Source organism: Podarcis gaigeae, assembly GCF_964106915.1.
Source record: "Podarcis gaigeae genome assembly, chromosome: 7".
NCBI classification, from domain to species: domain Eukaryota; kingdom Metazoa; phylum Chordata; class Lepidosauria; order Squamata; family Lacertidae; genus Podarcis; species Podarcis gaigeae.
In genome coordinates this window covers 6,747,065-6,769,639 of record NC_139683.1, presented here as the reverse complement: position 1 = coordinate 6,769,639, position 22,575 = coordinate 6,747,065, and the positions used below count along the sequence as shown (strand labels likewise).

General features: G+C 40.8%; 1 protein-coding gene and 1 long non-coding RNA gene across 7 annotated transcripts in view; one reads left to right on the top strand and one right to left on the bottom strand.

The window, feature by feature from the left end:
* The window catches only part of LOC310849354, a 561,267-nt gene that overhangs the window by 507,580 nt on the left and 31,112 nt on the right, over positions 1–22,575 (top strand). The window lies entirely within an intron of this gene.
* The window catches only part of AGO2 (argonaute RISC catalytic component 2), a 50,714-nt gene that overhangs the window by 15,953 nt on the left and 12,186 nt on the right, over positions 1–22,575 (bottom strand). For 2 of the 6 annotated variants that reach the window (XR_014566779.1, XM_083749088.1), the window contains exons 2-17: positions 18,925–19,120; positions 16,022–16,142; positions 14,740–14,924; positions 13,518–13,654; positions 13,256–13,390; positions 12,463–12,550; positions 11,632–11,779; positions 10,672–10,791; positions 9,435–9,557; positions 8,641–8,774; positions 7,316–7,500; positions 5,846–6,005; positions 4,327–4,417; positions 2,791–2,985; positions 1,335–1,469; positions 992–1,093 (exon numbers count right to left, since the gene is read on the bottom strand). Coding sequence is in view for 4 of the 6 variants with exons in the window: in XM_083749088.1 (XP_083605214.1) it covers positions 992–1,093; positions 1,335–1,469; positions 2,791–2,985; positions 4,327–4,417; positions 5,846–6,005; positions 7,316–7,500; positions 8,641–8,774; positions 9,435–9,557; positions 10,672–10,791; positions 11,632–11,779; positions 12,463–12,550; positions 13,256–13,390; positions 13,518–13,654; positions 14,740–14,924; positions 16,022–16,142; positions 18,925–19,120 (2,255 nt within the window). In the remaining 2 variants the exon portion in view is untranslated. Of the gene's footprint in view, positions 1–991; positions 1,094–1,334; positions 1,470–2,790; positions 2,986–4,326; positions 4,418–5,845; positions 6,006–7,315; positions 7,501–8,640; positions 8,775–9,434; positions 9,558–10,671; positions 10,792–11,631; positions 11,780–12,462; positions 12,551–13,255; positions 13,391–13,517; positions 13,655–14,739; positions 14,925–16,021; positions 16,143–18,392; positions 18,452–18,924; positions 19,121–22,575 lie in introns of those variants that run through there. The other 4 variants (XR_014566780.1, XM_083749089.1, XM_083749091.1 and 1 more) reach the window with 3 other exon arrangements.

Genomic DNA, 22,575 nt, shown 5'->3' with positions numbered 1-22,575 from the left:
TTTCATAACCAGAATTTGGCCACCTCATCTCAGACCATCACCAAGTTACAAAGGCACAAGGCAGGAGCAGCTGGAAAACAAACCAGGCTGTGGAGAACCAAGCCATGGTTTGCTTGATCGTCTTTGCGATATTTCTAGGTTAACTCGTGGTTTGTTAAAAAAAACCACGGCTTAAATGTTAAATGAAACCAGGCCAATCTTAGTACAAACCTATTATTGTTGTTGGACACAAAGAGGTGCCCAAGACAGAGGAAGCTCAAAAGAGGTTTGACACATGCTGGGCTATAAGAAAAAGATTAAGTGAAGATAACTTGGTTCATCCCACTTTTGGAGTGTGCACCAATTCAGAATTGCTAGTTTAGGGGTTGCCGCAAGTTTTTTGGACCAGTGGGCACATTTTGGAATTTTGATTTTGAGAGAGTGCTGGAGGCACCAATCACAAAACAGCTGCTATGGTAACATGGAATCCCTTCAAGACTTCTTTTTAAAAAATGTTTCTTTTTATACTTTCTAAACATTTCATGAACCCCTTTTTCCCATAATTTTAAATTTATTCTCATATAATATACCGTTTATTTATTTTGAAAATTTATAAACCACTTACTAAAAATAAAATAAAAATCTCCAAGTGGTACACACGTTCAATTATATATGAAATATAACTAAAATATACAAACCAATTAAAAACAAACATACATAAAACAATGGTTTTAAAATAAAACATTTGAAACAAATGTAACTCAATGATGCATCTGGACAGGCTTGCTGAAACAGAGGTTTTCAGCAGGCATCTAAAGCAGTACACAGTGAAAGCACCTGCCTGATATCAATAGGCAGCGAGTTCCAGAGCACAGGGAATGCCACACTAAGGGTATGTGGTACAAGGAAGAATAAATAATAAATCTAGGACACACACAGCTAAAATGCACAGGAGACAGAATAGTCATAACACGGTTGGTCTACAGAATGAGATGACACATTAAGAATATACCTGAATACCAGCATGACTACACAGATAGAAGTCAAACTCTGAAGGGTGGGTGATTTTTGTGTCCACTGTTGTACCTGCTGGAATGTTTCCGCTTTTCCCGACCTGTGCAAACAAAAAATAATGAGACTTAAGCTTTTGTTTCTTCTCGTCTGTACTGTGAAGCTGCAGTAAAGGAGCAAGCAAATGTGCATTTGCTTAAAAGGTTGTTTAGATGCTACAGTATAAATGGTTGATGAGAGTTTCTCTTTGACGATCGGCTTCTGCTGGATGGGGCTGGGCTACTTATTTCAACACCTGCAGGCTGCTGCTTATTGTCGGCCTCTTTACAAAATGTGATACCCACCCTTTCATTTTTGTCTGTACAGAAGAGTCTGGTGTGATGCCTTTTCTGCACAACAATAAATGTGATTCCAGGCTGGTAGTCTTTTTCTAGCTTAATACATGCTTCTCTGATAGCCAGCAATTCATGATGGAGGACCTACAGGAAAAAAGAGGGGGGGGGTGCAGGAAATGTAACATTCTGAAATGTCACAAACACATAGACACTAGTAGGAAAATGCATTTTTTTTAAAAAAAAATCTGACTGTTTATATTTTTAGAGCTTGCTTCAGGTATTTCCCCTGCAGCAGAACAGGTGATCTTAAGACCTATCCTACATTCTTCACTTAATGAGATTAAACGAGATTGTTGAGAACTTGGAGGAAGATCAACATTATAATAAAAACCTGTATAGGTCCAGGCATGCTGCGGCGTTTGGCAAACACCACATTTTCCAGTGCTGTTAATCAGCCACATATAGACTTTTAAATCTAAGGTTCAGACAACACTGAAATGAAAGGTTTAAGGATAGAGAGCGAGGGCCACAGACCTTGCCTGCACCCTTCTCTTGTGCAAATTCCCCCAGCCCCTTTCTGTCCAATTGCAGCATTATACAAGCGTTTGGGGTACCCTCCCAAACTAATTTTAAGAACCCAGCTTTAAAAAAGCTTTCATATACATATACAAACCCCAGAGAGATACCATCATTGCTGCAACAAGAACCCACAACTTACGAGGGGGTAAAATTCTGGGGATTGTGGCTAAAGCCAAAATAGGCAAAACCCATTGGATTCAATGGTGGGTGGGAATGCCAAAGTTATTTTTCCTTCTCAACCCCTTTTTCTTCTTTTTAATATTTTTTAAAATAGCCACACATGTAAAGCTGAATGAACACAAGTTGCGGGTTTTACGTATTCAAATAGCTCTGTTAAGGACTGATCCTATTATAATTTCAAGATTTTTGTGCTGGGGCACTCGGTGACTTTTATTCTTACAAATAGGTGTGCCTGGGATCGAGATTCCTTGGCTCAGTGGTAAGCCATCATCTGTGGTCTGCACTAAGCCCCTCCCCCCTTTCCTGAGTCTCTGGCTCTTGCCAGAGAGAAGAAGAAACAAACAGTGAGAGACTCATGTTCTCTTCTGCAGAATAAAAGGGAGAGGGCTCTTCTATCAGCTCACACCAGGCAACATTATGGATGGGGATGTCTGCCTCTTCTTCAGAGCACAACACGATACCACCATTTTGATGGAGTGTTGGACAGCAGCCTTGGAGCTGCCACACTTGCTCAGCCTAAACTACCTCACAAAGTTATTGTGAGGGGAAGGAGCTACCCCCAAAGTCCTTCAGCGAAGGGTGGAAATACAAATGTAAGAAATAACCATGCATCTATAAAAGCCATCTATGCAAAAACAATGATATACAAAGAACACAGCAAAATGTAAATATCAAAAGCGTATGTGGGGGGGGGGGGGAAGATAACCTGTTGGAATTGCCCCTCAGAAACACCATCTCTGTAGAAAATAATCCGAGTTGGTTTGAATCGGGTTGATTTGTAGAACTGAATGAGCAGCTCCCTGACCATTGCAGCCAAATCTTGGATGATCTCTTGGCGGTGCTGCTGGACTCTCACAGTGGCACAGTATCGATTAGGGTGGGCATCCATACTACCTACAACCTGTTGGAGAACAAGAGAGTTGTTTCAATGAGCTGGTTCATCTAAGAATATGGGATAGAAACAGGAGTTACCTCATATCCCTTTTCCAAGCAAGTCTTCCAAGATCTTTAAGAAGAGTTTGGATTTGATATCCCGCTTTATCAGTACCCGAAGGAGTCTAAAAGCGGTTAACATTCTCCTTTCCCTTCCTCCCCCACAACAAACACTCTGTGAGGTGAGTGGGGCTGAGAGACTTCAAAGAAGTGTGACTAGCCCAAGGTCACCCAGCAGCTGCATGTGGAGGAGCGGAGATGTGAACCCAGGTCACCAGATTACGAATCTACCGCTCTTAACCACTACACCACACTGGCTTTAATCATTCTAAAGGTGACATTTTACTGAAGTAAACTTCCAATCAGTCTGCGAGGCTATCCTGTGTAGCTGCCACCCTCTCTTTACAAAGAGGCAGGTAGATGTTTGTCCAGCAGCATGGTTCCCCCCTTCCAAACCCCACCCCAAAAAATCCCAAACCCATGCAGATTGGAGTTTTCTAATCCTTCTATGCCTAGAATAAACAGAGGCTCTACAACTATCCTGAAGCTTAACAGTGTCAACAGGGAAGACAAGATACACGTGTATAAAATTTGTGTGGTATGGAGAAAGCAGATCTCTCTTTCTCCCTTTCAAAAAAGATACCAGAATTCGGGGACTTAGGCAACTGTAATACTACTATGAAACATTGAATGCAGAGAAACCTATCAGAATAATATGATATTTAAGGGGTCTTCGTGAAGTAGGTACATGTACAAGCCCAACGAGCCTGGCACATCCTTAACTCAACTACAAAGGCCGGCCACTAATTTACATCCAGCCACTAATTTACATCCCCAAGCAAGGGATGCAATATTGAACCTCAATATTGTCTCACCTTGCATCCTCACCTGAATCATTTGCATGGGGCAAGAAAAAAGACACATTTGTGAGTCCTGCTAGGGCTCCCTCTCAGTGAAGGAACAATGGACCAGGAGCAGACAAAGCATTGACTACTGCTGTCATTGTTCTTCATTTCTCACTACCTGGCTTGCAGACAGAAACCTCATCTAAATAGGATTAAACTAACAGAAGGGAACAGACCCAGAGTCTACAACCACTCACTACAACTGCACGGGAGAGAAGGGGTCTTGTTTCAACTCTGAGATGAAACCTTCAAAAAAACCTACACCACAGTGTTTTGGTCCACTGGGGGACACATGAAGAAAAGGAACTGCTCCCTTGCTAATGCAACTACTGAAAAACACTGTATGTACGGGGGTGGGGGGGGGGTAGGAAATGTTTGATGTGACCAATACACAGTTTACTCACAGCAGCAATGGATGGTTTTTTCCCATCTCCAGCTGGTGGATGAGTGACATCTGCACCCAGGAAAATTACAGGTTGCTGAAATACTGGAGGCCTAGATAACAAAAAAATAATAATGATACCGAATAGTCACATAGTAAGTTAACAGACGCAGGTGGCGCTGTGGGTAAAACCTCAGTGCCTAGGACTTGCTGATCGTATGGTCAGAAGTTCGAATCTCCGCGGCGGGGTGAGCTCCCATCTTTCGGTCCCAGCTCCTGCCCACCTAGCAGTTCAAAAGCACCCTTAAGTGCAAGTAGATAAATAGGTACCGCTTTATAGCGGGAAGGTAACGGCGTTTCTGTGCGCTGCGCTGGTGCTAGCTCACCAGTGCAGCTTCGTCACGCTGGCCACGTGACCCGGAAGTGTCTTCGGACAGCGCTGGCTCCCAGCCTCTAGAGTGAGATGAGCGCACAACCCTAGAGTCGGACACGACTGGCCCATATGGGCAGGGGTACCTTTACCTTTATGGTAAGCCCACTTACCACTTTATGGTAAGCCCACTTACCACTTTATGGTAAGCCCACTTTTTCTTGTTCCACAGCGGCATTACCAAACAGGCAGAATGGGAAATGGCTTTGCGCTAAGCTTCTAAAGGCACTCCAAAGTGGCAAGAATTTGGACTGCTTCCAAGTGCCTCTGGAATGCAGCATGATGTCAAGGGCAAGACCTGCCCTTTCCTCAATTTCGGGTGGGGCAACTACTAAGGCCAACCAAAATTTGTAGACTTGCCAATAATACATGTGGATGCAATGTACACCCTTTACACACACACAACAATGATGGACCTGTTATTCAATAGCTGCTCCCCATTTTAAACTTGGCAAAGGAGAAAAGATTGCTCATCTTTACGAAAGGGACTTATACTTTGGTTCACAAATGCATGTTTCTCTTAATTAGGGGAAACCAAACAGACAAACTTTAAAATGGCATTTCCCATCTAGTCATTCTTTGGGGCATTACCAGATATATATGCTTAATATAGTCAGGACTTATTTTTGCAGCCTCTAAAGATGTGTGCCCAGTTTTGGTTTTTTTTACTCCCCCCTATCCCTCTATTTCAGCTTGAGACGCACCCAACCCTAGCATGTTTATCATAAATGCAACTCTTAGCAATCCCTCAAGCACAATGCAACAAGATGCAAATTTCTTTCAAGTCTAAACTATGTATTATTTTTCATTTGTTTTATCCTCGCCATCAGGATTCAATGAACAAGGCAACTTTCATTTTGCGCTCGCTCTCTCTCTCTCCTCCAGCTACAGAATTAATCAAGCATTATGTGTATCAGATTCCAGGTTTTTAGTTCTCACTATAATATGTTAATTAAAATCTAGCCATGGAAATAAACTTTTTTAAAAAGCAGTCCTACAGGACAAAAAAAACCCATGCTGCACTGAATATAGCTATTTCTCAGATGCAATGGATGTGCACATTTATAAACTGTCTACTTACTCAATTGTTTACAGACAGGAAACCCCTTACCTTCCCTGAGGCAGTAAAATGTTATTTACTCCTCCCAGTTTGACATTGATCTTTAAGCACAGATTGGAAAGTGTCTGTGGCGTCGTTCTCTGCACATTTTTCATCTGCACACACTGTGTGGCCATGCCGAGCACAGTATCACCAACACGCTTCACCTCAGCTGCCAAGTGAAAGAGAGATCCAGTCAAGTCACTCTGGCACAGAAGATTATCAGACTATCTCTCGATATGAAAATAACCATACATTAAAATCAGGAAGACCAGAGTGTTTTCTACAGATGTCCCTGTCATCTGATGCAAGTGGGGGGTGGGGGGGCTTCTCAGTAATGATGGTGTTCCAATTCTGGATGATCGCCCCAAAGAGACTCACCTAGAGTTTACGATCATTATATTTCAACACCCGGTAAAGACATCTTTATTTTCCCTATCTTATTGCTTTACAGATGCTGCTTTAAGATGTACTGCCTTTTTCTGTTATTTCACCAGTTTTGCTGCGTTTCTCTCTCTCTCTCTCTCTCTCTCTCTCTCTCTCTCTCTCTTTTGCAAGCCAACCTGGGATAGTATATAAACACTTATAATAAACAAACAAGCCTTGTATATAACTGTAAAATACACCATGTTATCAGCTTTCTGTGGAAAAGGGGTATGTGTAAAATAACATATATTAGCCTATGAAATGGGATGTGATTAAAATAATGCTGAGGGTTTCCTTTCAAAGAATTATTGTACACTAATGAGCATGTATGCCTATTGCTGTTATTCACCTTTCAAAATAATGATTAGGCAGGTCTCTGACAACCTTTATAGAATGGGCTTCTGATGCATAGGTGACAAAAAGACTGCTCAGCAGCATACACACAGAAGTGAAATACCACACACACATACAAAATTATTTGTATGCCGCCTTTCCAGACTTAAATCCATGCTTACCACATGAAAAAAGTACATACTTACAAAGGTAACAAAAATTAGTCATAAACAACAAGCAAAACGCATCAAAAAGCACACAACCAAACTGAACCACATGACTTCATCATAAGATGATCTAAATATAAAGATTAATATCATACAGCAGCAACAAAAACCCATTAAAACCCCCCTAATTCCTCAGTTCAAGAGTCTGTTTAGCAGCCTCAATTACTGAAGCTGGAGTCAGCCAGGGCCCCACCTTCCCCGGCCAGGTGTGAAGTGGCCTGCAAGACAGGGAGCAGCTCTTCCCGGACTCACAGCCAAGATAAACACAAAGCTTTCTTCCCCTGATGCTTATCATACTACTTCAGAAAAAAAGTGCAGAGCCAAACAGTATTGCACTGCACACTAGAGAACTACATCAGGCACTTCCTCTGGGAACAGTATGCTGCTGCATTAAAGGAAATCTGTACAGAAACATCTAGAACACTATGAAATGCCAAGGCAATAAAAGTTAAATAAATTTAAATAGGTAAGTCAAATGTAACTCCTATATACTGACCATAAACTGGAGTTTTTCCTGGCAGAATGACTACTACCAGCTGCAATCCGGCGTAAGTGTTTTTTAGATGTCGGAACATTGGTTCCACGCTATCTGCTCCCTGGGCATATTTACAGAAACAGGGCTGACCCTGGATGGGCATTCCTGCATCTCGTGATATCTTCCTCAGTTGTTCTGTGAAGGACCTAAGAATAAAAATGAATCAAGGCACACATTTAAAGGAAAGGAACCTGCACTTGACACTCATTAAAACCAATATAGCCTCGTTGGCTTGAGTGACACTTGAGTGTCTGCAATTTCCATATTTCTGATTATAGGACTCTTCTATTTCCATCCTTGGGGAATCCTCTAAACACTCAGGCCTATATATTGCTGCCAAGCAGATTCATGCCAATTCCTTTCCCTCGCAAAACAGCTACACTCCTACATGCAAGCAGCTGCACATACACTCCAAGGAAATAAGCAGTGTCTATATTCCCAAATACGAGTGCACACTTCAGGTTTCAGGGATCAAAACTCTCCTGACAATTTATTATCAGTAGTAAATTTGGAGTGGTTTATGAATAAAACTAGTATTTATTTACCAAAGTACATGGAACCTTACAGTTTCAGAAGCAGGGGACAGGTCCATGTCCAAACACTTTAAGGCTGCAATTCTATGCATAAATGCTTGGAAGTAATAGCCCTGAAGTCAGAAGTCCTTTCCAAATTATGGTGCCTAGGTGCGGTCTTTACATTTTTGCAGTTCCCATTTCACACTAGCCAAATGCAACCGTCTGGCCTTAAAAGTATGCAACATTTCTAATACGTATCTGAAGAAGTGTGCATGCACACGAAAGCTTATACCCAGAACAAAGTTAGTTGATCTCTAAGGTGCTACTGGACCTTAGTTGCCAATAAGTAAATGAATTTATAGTTGCCAATAAGTAAATGAATACAGTGGTACCTCAGGTGAAGAACGTAATTCGTTCTGGAGGTCCGTTCTTAACCTGAGGTACCACTTTAGCTAATGAGGCCTCCCGCTGCAGTTGCGCCACCGCCGCACAATTTCTGTTCTCAGTCTGAAGCAAAGTTCTTAACCCAAGGCACTATTTCTGGGTTAGCGGAGTCTGTAACCTGAAGCGTCTGTAACCCGAGGTACCTCTGTATTTATTTGTAAGAGATATCTGCTCCCCAATACTTCAATTATTTCTCACATTTCTGGAGGAGTGCATAGTTCTGCTGTTATGTTCAGAAAACTAATGACATGCTTAATACTTTCAGAAGCTATGAGAACACGTTCAAAATCACTACCTGAACACGACTTCGATCCCTAACAAACTTACTTAAGGTGGACTTCAGTGCACTGGCGCTGTGGAGCAAAGCAAGCAATTGCCCAGACCTTGATTTCAATTCCAGTGTGAAACTGTTTGTTCCTCATATCCCAAACCCCTTGAACTGGTGTAGCTATTGCTTTGTTCTAGAAAGAGAGAGAAAACATAGTAGTGAGTGGTTTACTACACGAAATAGCTCTGTGCTGCAATGGCTTTAAATACCTCAGTATTAAAATAGCAAGCCTCTACATTCTGGGGAGACCATTAAAAAAGAAAGTCTTCCACAGTACACCAAGGCATCTTGATCAGTCTCCCCCTTGGCCAGGAGTAAATGCATCCCAGACCCAGAATAAACCATGACTTCCGATCTCTGTATCCTTTTCCCTGCACACAAAAAACTACATGTACAATCATCCACGAGCTATATTGGTAACATCAGTGGAAAAGACTGTCAGGGTAACTGCATCTATTGACAATACATATTTTTCTTGGCCAAATGCTAAAGGGCACCATTTGAGACTGCAAGATCGTCTACGGTATCACTGGAACAACTCCAAGAGAAAAGGATGTGCAAAAGATTCCCCACACTGAAACCTCTCCACTGGGAAGAAATAGGGGGACAAGAGAGCAACCCACCCTCCTGTAGATACTCAGAGTATTCACACAGCAGCATCTGAAAGCCACACACAGTAAATTCTGAAATTGTGGCAAAGTACAGCACTAACCATGATTCAACGTCCTTACTATACATACAAATGGGGGGGGGGGGGATCACTGCAGATCCCACAGGATCTTGGTTTACATACCCTGCCTCCGTAGAGAATTGAAGGAGGCTGTAGGACCCGCCCAGTCACATCCGTCATTTCATCTTTCACCATTATTCCAAATTCACGAACAAAAGGGTCAGTATTAAAACTTGCACTTCGCATCTAGAAACGAAAGATAAACCAATGATGAGACAAATCCTTCACTAAAATACAATTCAAAACATCAAATTTGTCTGGATATGGCTCAGAAACCAGAGCAGGAATGAGCAGTTTCTGAGAACTGAGACTGAAGGACAATGTTATACGAATACCTGCTGCTTTTCGTCACTTATTGTTCCCTGGCCTTCAGCCCCTCTTACACTGCTCCACTTTTCTACCATATTCCATACTGTTTGCTAAAAAGTTATCAAGCTCTTTGAAAGTCTAAACCTGGGAGGCAGTGTTATGTTTAGTAAATGAACCAAAAGTAGATGATTTATGGCAATACCAGAATGTGTTTTTCTTTTTTTGCACACCATTATACATCATTATTATTATTATTATTATTATTAATTATTATTATTATTATTATTATTATTATATTAAATTTATATTATTATATTATATTATATTATATTATATTATAATTATTTATATTAAAAACACAATAAAACATCAAGCATTAAAAACTTCCCTAAACAGGGCTGCCTTCAGATGTCTTCTAAAAGTCAGATAATTGTTTATTTCCTTGACATATGGTGGGAAGGCGTTCCATAGGGCGGGCGCCACTACCGAAAAGGTCCTCTGCCTAGTTCCCTGTAACCTCACTTCTCGCAGTGAGGGAACTGCCAGAAGGCCCTCAGAGCTGGACTTCAGTGTCCGGGCTGGACGATGGGGGTGGAGACGCTCCTTCAGGTATACAGTGATACCTCAGGTTAAGAACTTAATTGGTTCCGGAGGTCCGTTCTTAACCTGAAACTGTTCTTAACCTGAGGTACAACTTTAGCTAATGGGGTCTCCCGCTGCTGCTGCGCTGCGGCCGTGCGATTTCTGTTCTCATCCTGAAGCAAAGTTCTTAACACGAGGTACTATTTCTGGTTAGCAGAGTCTGTAACCTGAAGCGTCTGTAACCTGAGGTTCCACTGTACTGAGCCGAGGCCATTTAGGGCTTTAAAGGCCAGCACCAACACTGTGAATTGTGCTCAGAAACGTCCTGGGAGCCAATGAAGTTCTTTCAGGACCAGTGTTATATGGTCAAGCTATAAACCAATTCCAGGGACAGAGGAAGAGGACTCACCAGTTTACTAATCTCTTCTTGACGGTCAGGTGCTGATCTAGCAGTTGCTCTTATCATAGTGGAAGTTTGATTGTCTGTCAGCTTCTTTATACACCTCTGTCCTGCCACTATGTTGCATACCTGTACAAAGACCAAACACAAATTAGTTGGGGGTTTTTTAATATCCAGGGGAACAGACATACTACTCTGTAAAATAGCAAAGAATCTTATGGAACCTTAAAACTAACAAGACAGATAGTGATATGAGGATGTTAGAAACTGTTATTACATTGGGATTCGAGTGATATCCCATTGAAGGAACTGGTCAAGTTCAAAGCTACTAATCTTTGGCAGTACCAACAAGCATTTGATTGGGCCTCAGATAAATCAGATCTAAACAAACAATCCCAAAACATACATTGTGCCTTCATGTGAAGCAATCCCCAAAAGGCATAACAGAGTCCCATTATCTTCTAGGTGTTTACAAACATGCACCACACCAGGTCATTTGAGGGAATGAGAAGCCGCTGCACACCCAATATCCCCATGGAGACACGCCTTCACTTGGCCAATGCCATAAGATCAGAGCTGGTCTGGATAAAGGAAGCAACTTTCCACTGAATAGGCTCTATAAGCACTTTTGGCATTGGTTTTATTCCCCCCTAATATGGAGGGAAATGGCAGCCAATAGGAAACAGCTTTTCTACTCCAGCTGGCCATTAAAGAACTTGTAACTAAGAACTTGTATGTGAGCTTAGATATTTCCTCCTTCCTCCCAATTCAGTGTACGTGTGTGATGCCTTTTTCCACTGTAAGCCTGATCTGAAAGTCTTCTTTGGTTAAAGAGCAAGGTTAACATACTTTAAATAAATAAAAACATATCAACCTTTCAACTAAACTACTTCCAACAATGGGGGACGGGGGACCTGTTAGAAATATAGAGTAAGGCCGACCCTCCTACACAGAAAAGCAATGACTTGCCTCTAGAGGGAGATATGTGTGTTTCTGCTCCTGTCCAACTTGTAAACATGGAAGATGAGGGTATCGTAAAACCAGCTTGTGCCTATCTTTAAAATATTGAGCTACAGTGCATTCAACGGTCTGTCCACTCTCCTGCTGAAGCGGGAATCTACGGAAAGTCAAATGTGAGGAGGGAAATGCAAGTTAGTGATTTCACAAACTGTCCCACAATGCAACTTTACAGGGGCTCACATAAGCCCCCAGACACTATATAATCATAATACTTAAACGCTTTGCCTTTTCCAGCTGCCAGAGACTAAGTGCCTACACGAAGCCACAAAAGGCACTTTCACTGTTTCTACGTTCACTGGCTACAGTCAAACCACGTTATGTTTCTAATAGAGTTTCAATCACCCTTTGAAGACAAATCACAGCAGTTATAATTATCCTTAAATCAGAAAACACTACCCAGATAATGTATTTGGCTTCTTTGAATAACAGTCATAATTGAAGCTCCTACCATGTTTTTCACTGAATATCTGAAAGATGATTTATACAAGCTTCCAACATCTGAATAAAACCTGAAGGAGCAAAATTAAATCAGCCTAGAAGGGTCTGGAACAAAAGGGATATGCACAGCCTCAAGGAAGCTGCTTTTTCTGGCATTAGAAGAGGCAATATTTAACAAGGGATGTCACCAACTCAAAGTAACTTCTTCAAGTTCTCAATCTTGTCATATATTCATGGAAGGTTTATAGTCCATGAGCACGAAAGAAGGTGCTGCATCAAATAAGTACAGAGGAAGTAACAATTCTTAAGTAATTGCAAAAAAAATCAAAAAGCAAATATTACGTTTGGTGACTTGCTGGTCGTCTTGTAACATTGCATACTCGGTATTTTCTCTTCATTTGCCCGCAGTGAGTGATTTCCACCTTCAGACCTAATGATTTAGGAGCATAAGAACTCAGTTTTGTTTCCTAGAAAATTTACTAGTACATATTCAAAAATTAATAGGGTTCCATTTGAAATACCTTTTTTAAAAAACCAAAGCCTGCATTTCAGAAGACTTTATTAAATACACATTAACTACATTTTAACAATATGGATTACCTTATTTCCAAGTGACTTGGGTTAAAGTAAGCTGAACAAAATTTAGCACCTGGCACTTTAAGTAGGCCCCAATCCACACCACCAGGCACCAACCAAGCAATGACCACATTTGGACACCGCCTGGGGCACTCTCCTTTTGCTGCCTGCCAGCAGGGAAGGAGCCCAGCTGTTGTGCCTTAAGAATGTTTCAAAACAAGCCCTCCACACATGCTTAAGCAGGAGTGAAAACTGAATATGCTTTTATACAACTAGGTCATAACATTCATACATGCAAAAGCCCACAGGAATTACAAATCTTGGGGAAAATCAAGTCCGTTTAAAATATGCATCAATCAAAACCAGTTTGGTCGACAGCAAGAATGTTGATCTCCTTACAGCCCTTGTTTAAATTCCTTTCAAACTGAATGACCAATTCATTAACAATCAACCACATTCTACTGCACGATTGGAGACAATTTACTATAAGGTAGCCTTCTGAAACTCTCAATATTTGTTCCACACAGACAATCATGTTTGTTTCTTTCAACTTTCTTACCTTTAATTTCTTTGGTAAACTTAACCCTTTGGGAATCTGTCAGAGGTTTCTGTTGTTCTTCAATACTTTTGAAGTCCAAAACTTCACATACGAACTCAATTACAGGTTGCGCCTTGTAAAATGCTGTTGCAGATACTAAAAATCAAAAGGAAAAATCCAGGAAATGAATGACACACAAATCTTACAGATCTAAGAAACCTGACTAAAAAGCACTTTCAGACAACGTAAACAAATGCAAATGGTGAAGTGACACAAAGCATACCATCAATGTTAAGCATCATTTTCCACAGTGAAGGCCTGACGGACTGATGGAATCCAAACCAAACTTCTCTGCCGCCACCCAAGGGATTAGAGCACCCTTCTGATGCAGTAAAAAAGGACCGTCCCACAGGAGTGTACCTACAAGAGAAAGTGAATATATTATTCAGCGGGGGGAAATGGAGCGAGGGGGGAGCTGTATTATTTCAAACACATTCCTGGTCCAACTACACAAGGGTGAAACTAGGGTTTCACGTGCCGTGCACATTGGGCCACTTAAAAATATTATTGGTAAATAATATTGTTCAATGGCCCTATATGCACAGAATGTTAAACCATTATTTAAAAGCTATCTATGGTTTATAGTGAATGAACAGCATGCTGTCACCTGCTGCTCAAAAGCTTAAGCGGGGCTCCTCCCCAGTCCTGCTGCTGGCACACCACAAACCAGATAAGCATTCAATGTCATCCAAGGCTGGGTTCATGATTTGTCTCTTCAGCCCCCACCCCGTGCTGTGAACAATAAGCCAAGAACAAACCTTAGTTCCCACTTGTGGTGCATTGAGAAACAAGTCACAAGACCATGTTTGGGCAGCATAAAAATGCAGACACTGGCTTGTTTCATCTGAACCACAGTAGCAGGACCACGTGGGCGAGGAGCATCGCAGAAGCTTTTAAGCAGCATGCCCTAGCACACCACTTATGCTGCTCACTCACATTAATCCAGTTTGTTTTAAACTGTGTCTAATATGATATGCAAACTACGCCAGTATCTGGCAAGGTCCATGGGATCTCATTAGAATCCCTGTAACCATCTTTGGGGCATCTTTGGATTTATTTTTATGCAACAATAAAAAGCATTATGGTTGAAAGAAGAAAGGCATGGACAAATGGGAGAAAGGAAGGGTGCAGCAAAAACAGAAAAAGAGAGAAAGAGGGGTAAACAGCTGCCAGTCCTAAATCCCTGAATCTTTTGTCCTCATTTCAACATCTGCCTTCAGAAGTTCCCTTTAATTCCAGTTGATGAGCAGCTTCCAATTTGCAGGAGTTTTGCATGCACACCTGCCTCTTCCATTCACACAAATAGTAAAGTGTGCGTGCACATATACAGTGCACTAGAGCGCACATCAAGACGTTGCTGATGTAGATGCAAAATTCCCAAGTGTAATTTTGTTTAGCTCCGGCACTAAAACTTCCCTGAAGACCTATATTAACATTTCCCTTACCTCATGGAAGGCAAGTGCCTCATTACTACATCCAGCGCCTGAATTGTTTCAAAAGGAACACTTGGAAGACGACCAGAGAGAGCATCATGTAAGGCCTGCAGACTCACACCTGACATCCACTTTATTGCCACCTTAAATATTCTGTCCTTCCCTTCTCCCGGCAATGTGACCTCCAATTCCACCTGCAACATTTGGAAACCACAACAAGATGATTCTTTCTGTTTAAGCACACACTTTATCAGAACGGTCAAAGGGAAACGAACTCTTCTGTATAGTGAACGCTCATTGACAACAACACAAAAAAAGACCCCGCAAATAAAAATTTACTTAGATGTCTACTTCACATATGATTCAAGTGGAGTAATACATTTAAATAACAAAATAAAAACAGAGCAGCCGGGGGGGGGGGGGTGATGTAAGCCAAGAAAAAAATACATCACTGAAAATCCTCAGCAAATTAAAAGGTTTTCCAAGTGCCAGGGAAAGACACCAGGCTCAGTAACAGGAGACCCTCCCTGGAGAGTTGGGGTGCCACAACTTAAAAGACTCTTTCTCGGATCTCCACCAGACTAACTTCTGAAAAGGGTCTCAAAATATTCAGAAATAATTATCCTGGATAATTTTTCTTTTCTCCATGTTGGATCATGTGCACCTTAAGATCACCACTGTGTTTTGGCAGAGCTGTTTCAGAAGCAACACTTGTGCTGTGATGCACCAACTGCAGGTAACAAACAAGGTAATGTGTCTCTAATGGCAGCATGGCTGGCCTTTTGTCTTCCAGCAATCAGCTCAGCCACTGTTCCTGCTATAGCTACAGCTGCACCATTAATTGCTATACAATATGAACATCTTATGAAAACCTTTATACAATGTGATCTTTTTATATTTTCAGAGCTGCTTTTCCACAGCAAACACTTTAAAAGTAACTACTGCTGTGTAAGGCATTTATTCCAACAATGAGACATCATCATCATCATTATTTATTACCCATCTGACTGGGTTGCCCCAGATGCTTTGCATGGCTTCCAAATCAAACAGCACAGGTGACACATGTGGTAAGGGTTTTCTTGGAAAGCCCCACTGAAGCACTTCCCATTGTATGAGCAATATTGAAATCTTGGTAGGATGAGTTACTGATGAACTTACAAAAACCCTACAGATTTTATAACCTGCATCTTATCACTGAAGCCTTGACACATGGGAAGCATGCAGCTCTGTCAAAATAATGAAATCATACATGGAACATATGGAATCATAGTTGAAGCTGGCATTAAATACTTACTTTATCTCTCCCTATTGGAAGTGGTATAGCTGTATAGAGGTTTTTTCTTCCATCAAACACTGGCTTGCGCTCCCCAAATATCTGTCCTTTAAAGTGCTGGACCATGTGTTCAACTATTTCTCTGTAAACATTGTTCAAAGTGTTAAAATAAGCATCCATCTATGTTTATTAGTTACAGCTTTATAAAAGAATGAAAACTGAATTCAAACATCTGCTGAAACCCATTCAAGTCCTTCACTAATAATAATCAATGTAGAGATCACTTGCACCTTACTTGTGGATTATATTCCAGGAATGGTTCATAAATCCAAAATTGTGTATAGTCAATACAATCCCTTGAAACCACCCACATGTGAGCAACCTCACCTTCTGGAGCTGGTGCACCAATGGATCTCACCCCACCAGCAAGGCACAGTACTTTTAAGCTCTCTGCCTTCCTTACTTGGCTCTGTGGGGCTCCTGCAAGAAAACTTCCCAGAGCCCAGTAGGCAAGGCAGAGAGCTTAAAAGCTCTTTTTGTGCTGGGGGAACCCTGGGCAAAGGGAGCTTCTAAGTTCTCCACCTACTGTGCATTTAATTTATGTGATTTCAAAGTTGAAATCACATATGTTGAATGCATGTAAGTTGTGAGCTGACTGACTATATCTCAAGAGCATTGAGAGCAATCCATTCATTGACAGACGGGGTGGGGAGGAGAGACTGTCTTGCCTAGAAGTTCATGGCAAAGGCAAGATTGAATCACTTTTTTCTGCTTCAAAGCTCAGTCCTGATTAAAGTTGATGTTAGGCAGGAAAGAAAAGCTTACTCATAAAGCATTCCTTGCAACCAACTCCACTTTAAAGCATACCCTTAGCCACAACACATGCAATGTTAATAGCTATCAGGGCAGAACCTGTGTGTTCCATGCTGGATACCATAAAGACGCCAGGATAGCCACAATATGAAGGCAGCTAAGATTTCTTAGCTTTTTGATGTGCTCCCAACATCACTGGGAGAGGGCAGCATGCAAATGCTACTTCTACTCCTCCATAACACCTGAATCAAGGCTGTGAAAAGTCTGGATTGATGTCTGAATGCAGTGGTGGACTGGATAAGGGCCAATTTACTCTGCTTGCACTCTATGTGGGGCTGCCTTTAGGTTTGGTTTGGAAGCTCCGGCAGGTGCAGAGCGAAGCAACCAAACTGCTGATAGGGGCAGCTGGTCAAGAACACATGACACCATATTTAAAACAGCTGCATTGGCTGCCCATTCACTACCGAACCAGGTTCAAGGTTCTTGTATTAATTTACAAAGCCCTTAACAACTTAGGTCCAGGGTAGCCCAGGGATCGCCTGAACCCTTATATCCCAGTTTGACCATCATCTGCAGGAGAATAATTGGTCATTCCCCAAGTCGGCAAGGCTCACTTGAAAACAAGAAACCGAGCCTTTAGTGTCATCAGCCCAGTCCTGTGGAATACTCTGCCAAGAAGAGATTCAGCAATTGTCCACTGTGCCGAAGTTTAAACATCTGCTTAAAAGTTTTCTAGTCCATCAGGCCTATGCAGGCAATTAAGTATACATGTCCCCATAATAGTTAATTGATGTCTGACTATTCCCTTTAGTGTGGTTTTTATTGCATGGTTGTATGTATTTTTGTTGTAAACCACTTTGATATTTTAATGAAATAGCAGTATATAAATATTTTTATACATGCAAATATAATAAACAAACAAATAAATAAGCTATTGCTTCTCTTTTTTAATGGCTTATTCGCCTTCAAATACAAGAGCTCCCTGGCAACCCTATCACATTAACCTTTGCAGGAAAGTCCTTCAATTTTCCAATCAAAAGCAAAAGATGGATAGGAGATAGCTAGGCTGCTATTGAGTTTCATGCTTCCAGCTTTTTTAAAACAAAAACACATGCAATGCCATTTGTATATATGGTAACCACAGCATGCATGTTAGAGGCAAAAGCAAAGTAATCAGTTAATCCACAAAGAACTCTCAGATAATAGAGACAGAAGATATGGAACACTGCCTTAATGAATAAAATTATGGCCTGTAAATATCAGTTGGAAGGAATATTCCACCTTTCCACTTATTGTAGTGGTTAAGGCAGACGACAAAATTCAAATAATAATAAAAAAACACATTTGCCTCCACTGAGAGGTAGGAAACTGAGTAGTGCTAACGTGAAAAAATCTGTCCTGATTTACACCAACTTTGGGTAATTCAGATATCAGCATACAGAGCAGATGTTATCCTATACATAAGCCCAGTCACTATGGCTTGTAAAGAGAAACATCTAAAATACCCAGGAACCTACACATATCTTCATCTGTCATTTTCTGTTAACAGGCATTCTGATGGAGACATGTAATCTCTTACCTGCTGTTATATATAGTTTCTCCAAAGTCCTTTTATACCATCAGACAAATGAGTTCACTTCCCCCTGCCAGTAGGTGAAGACAGGAAAACAAGCAGTTGGTAACATCACCTCTCCACTTAAGAGGCTTGATATCAAACTACAGTACCAACCAGTAAGCAAGCAGTTCAGTACTGGTTGAAGGAGATCAACTGCAGTGAAATTGGTGAGATAGGACCTGCCATATCATTGATACCCATCAAACGCTAAAAGTTTTAAATAAACACAGTACCACCGAACACAGCATAGGGAGGAAAAAATATTTTAGGATGGTATAAAAAGATTTGGAGAAACTGATTTTGTTTTATAAGAGGAGCTCCTCTTAAGTGGAAGCAGAACAAAGGCACCACTGTTTCTGGTTTACAGTAAGTATACCACTAATACCATCCCAAAGAGAAATAGTTCAGCATGAAAGTTTAATGAATGCATCCATTTTTTAAAAAAATGAAGGAAGTGAAATGTTCAAAGCTGAAGAGAAAGTAAAGCGGGATGTACCTGTTAACTCTTCTAGGGCACTTCTCTGGCTTTATATCCAATTCATAATGGTAGATGTCGATTTTTGGAATGTCCATTTCAAAAAAGTTGGCTTGCAGTTTGATTGATCTCCCTGAAGTACCAAAATCAGGTCGAGGGGGAGGTTTAAATGCATATGCCTGTATGGGAGGTGGCATGGGCGGAGGCGTTGCAAGTACTAGAAAGGAAGGAAAGGCACAAAGAGTAATGCAAATTCCGTAAATGCAATTCTCTGTAACATATATTCCTATGTCATTCATAGCAAGGTAACAAATAAACTAAAGCAGGAGAATAATCAAAGTTATCCAGTGAGTTTCCTACTGTTTGTAGCAAAAATCACTCTTTCAATACAGCAATATAAATGGCTGCATTCCAAGTATCATTTTAGCAATCCAAAGTACTTTCTCTTAAAACCAGCTTAGTAACAAGGATTTTAATGCTAGCCAAGAACACACTCTAGTGAGCAGCTGTAAAGCACAGCAAAGAGAAAGAATGGTCCACAGCAACCCATCAAAACTGGGCATGTAAGTAAACAGGATTAACTTGACTGAAATGCAGGAATTCTGGTTCTGTTTTTGAATCACATGTCTAGTTATTACTCTGCTCAGGTTTTTTTCATTATATTGGTGCGATATACAATACATGCTTAACTCAACAGCTGTAAAACAATGCTACTTATCAAAACACAGATTCAGCATATAGATTTATAATAACCAACCAACAAGAAGGGGAAACATTTAATAGCTTTAATATATTTTACTAAAGAGCACACATATACTTTTAAATCAGGAAGTCAGGAAATATAACTGATTTTAAAGTGTGCAGGTAGAAAAAGGATCCACTGATGTCACTATAACATCAGGTGATTGACAGGTGGGTGTCTCTGCCCATTTTTCAGGCTTGGCCCACAAGAGTTGGGGGAGGGAGGAGATAATGATTTGGCCTACCAGCCTGATCCAGTTCCCCACTTTTTGTCTAATATCTACACAACACCAAAAGAAATCACAACACACAACTGTACTATTAAGTAGTTATTTATTACCATCTCTTACTGTACTTCCTATACAGTCTTTATATTCTCCTGAGTACAGCAGAATACTTCCCCTAGCACTTGCCGATCAGAAGGTTGGCGGCTCAAATCCCCACAACGGGGCGAGATCCCGTTGCTCGGTCCCTGTTCCTGCCAACCTAGAAGTTCGAAAGCACATCAAAGTGCAAGTAGATAAAATAGGTACCGCTCCAGCAGGAAGGTAAACAGCATTTCCGTGCGCTGCTCTGATTCGCCAGAAGTGGCTTAGTCATGCTGGCCACATGACCTGGAAGCTGTATGCCGGCTCCCTCGGCCAATAAAGCGAGATGAGCGCCGCAACCTCAGAGTCGGTCACGACTGGACCTAATGGTCAGGGGTCCCTTTACCTTTACTGTACGTCCTATACAGTGTTTATATTCTCCTGAGTACAGCAGGATACTTCCCTTTCTAGAATAAATAATAGTGGGTTTTTCCTTGAAATAAGTAACTACTAGTTGTTTTTTTTATTACATCTATCTGCATCTCCACTGTTTTCTAAATCTCACTATTCTTCTGCTATGAGTGATCGAAGCCACAGTCATTTGTGATCTCCCCTGGGGCACCCGGCCACCAGTTCAGTCTGCCAGATCCCTAGCAACCCTTCCCACTCCTCATATGGGAACCAATAGTTCTCATGTCATGGGGACATGCATAGCCTTGGTAACAGGGAAGAGAACTGACACTGTGCTTTATCTATTTGTCAATCTCAAGCTTTTCTCAAGGAGAGCAAATGGAAAATGTTTTTCAAGACAAAACTAAGGAGCATTTGCCCATCGCTACATAAAAGTGCTTTACTTTATTTCTTTTTTTAATCACGTCCCATGAAACACCCAAAAGTGATTAACAACAAAAATGTAGATTTAACAACCAAAAAGCTGGATTGTTCCAATAAAATCTTACAACAAGATTAGAGAAAACATTGTCTAGATGCACAAAAGTTTTTGAATGTCATGAGAAAACTCTTGATTTATGCCTGGTACAATCAGTAATTAGTGTATTTTTCGCTCTATAAGACGCACCAGACCATAAGACACACCTAGTTTTTGGAGGAGGAAAACAAGAAAAAAATATTCTGTATCCCAGAAGCCAGAACAGCAAGAGGGATCTCTGCGCAGCGAAAGCAGCGATCCCTCTTGCTGTTCTGGCTTCTGGGATAGCTGTGCAGCCTGCATTCGATCCATAAGACGCACAAACATTTCCCCTTACTTTTTAGGAGGGAAAAAGTGAGTCTTACAGAGCAAAAAATACGGTAAGTCTGTAACTGTAACAACTGTTTTGCAAATGAAGCCTGAGTCTTTCAAATAACAATACCAACTTCAACAGCTCTGCTCACAGAGAGAAAGGACTTCAAGTGTGTATGATACTACTGATCTCACACACACACAAACACTTTTACCGTACATCCGCAGCCCCCTCTCAAATACATAGCCACTACTTCCTTTTTTGATAATGTGAAAGTATTTTAGTAGGAAGGAGAACCGCCAAGCAAGTCAAATGGAAGTGTGGTCATTTTGGTCCCAGTTCACTGGATAAGTCCCAAGATGAATGTATTATGATCAATTATGCTGGCAATATTGTTTAATAATATATATATTATTCCCATTTTAAATTACCAGTGGATGGCGCTTTTAGTGCTGTTTAGAGGAAATAATTGCTCCCTCTCTTGCTCTTGAAATTAGCAATGTGGTCTGCTAGCTTTAATACACAAAGATCCTCATTCATTTTAATCCTAAATGTGTCAAATGACTAAAATTGCTGTTTTTATTATTAATTCGCTCTTTCGGTGGAAAAAATAGCACGATACACTTTTACATACAATTTAAATAATTCATAATCTTCAGCTGCCATAACTTTATTTTTGTTCACTTCATTCTACTACTGTAGCTCCATCTGCACTTACATTTTACATTAATTGGTCATTATTTCAGTCATCCTAGCTTCAGCAACCGTACTGTGAAATTAGAGTTTTTATGAAGATAAAAAGTTTTGACAAAATAAAACATATTAAATGTATCTCCGTACATATAAAAGTTCCTCAAAATACACCTCAAATAAGCTGGAGTTACTGTAAAGAAAGGTAAGTTTTAGTTTTCAAAGTTCTTCTGCAGAGTATCATATAGAGTCAGCTCTCTAACATTCTTCTGTTTCAAGCTGATAGACAAAGGTGGAGAAATAACGTGAAATGTTCAGTCCAAGATAAGAAGCACTTCCAATATACTGGCAACTTTTAAGACATCCTTAAAGCTGAGTAAAACTGGCTTTGGTAGACTTTGGTGTTCCAAAAATATTATTAAAATCTGTTGTGCTGTACTTGTAAGACATGACCATTGAAAGTGATATTTAACATGCATGCTTAGATGGCACTGCCAAAGTTCTGAAACGGACTGGAACATTACCACCTAAGTCTCCAAAACCATTTGAACAAAGAGCTATTTGATTTGGGGGTTCAGGGTCGATTCAAAGCAATCCTACACTTACACTGCCACCATGACACCAGCAGAATGGTCATTATAGAGTCAATATGCCACACAAATGCTTTTGAATTCTGGTGCTGGAGGAGACTC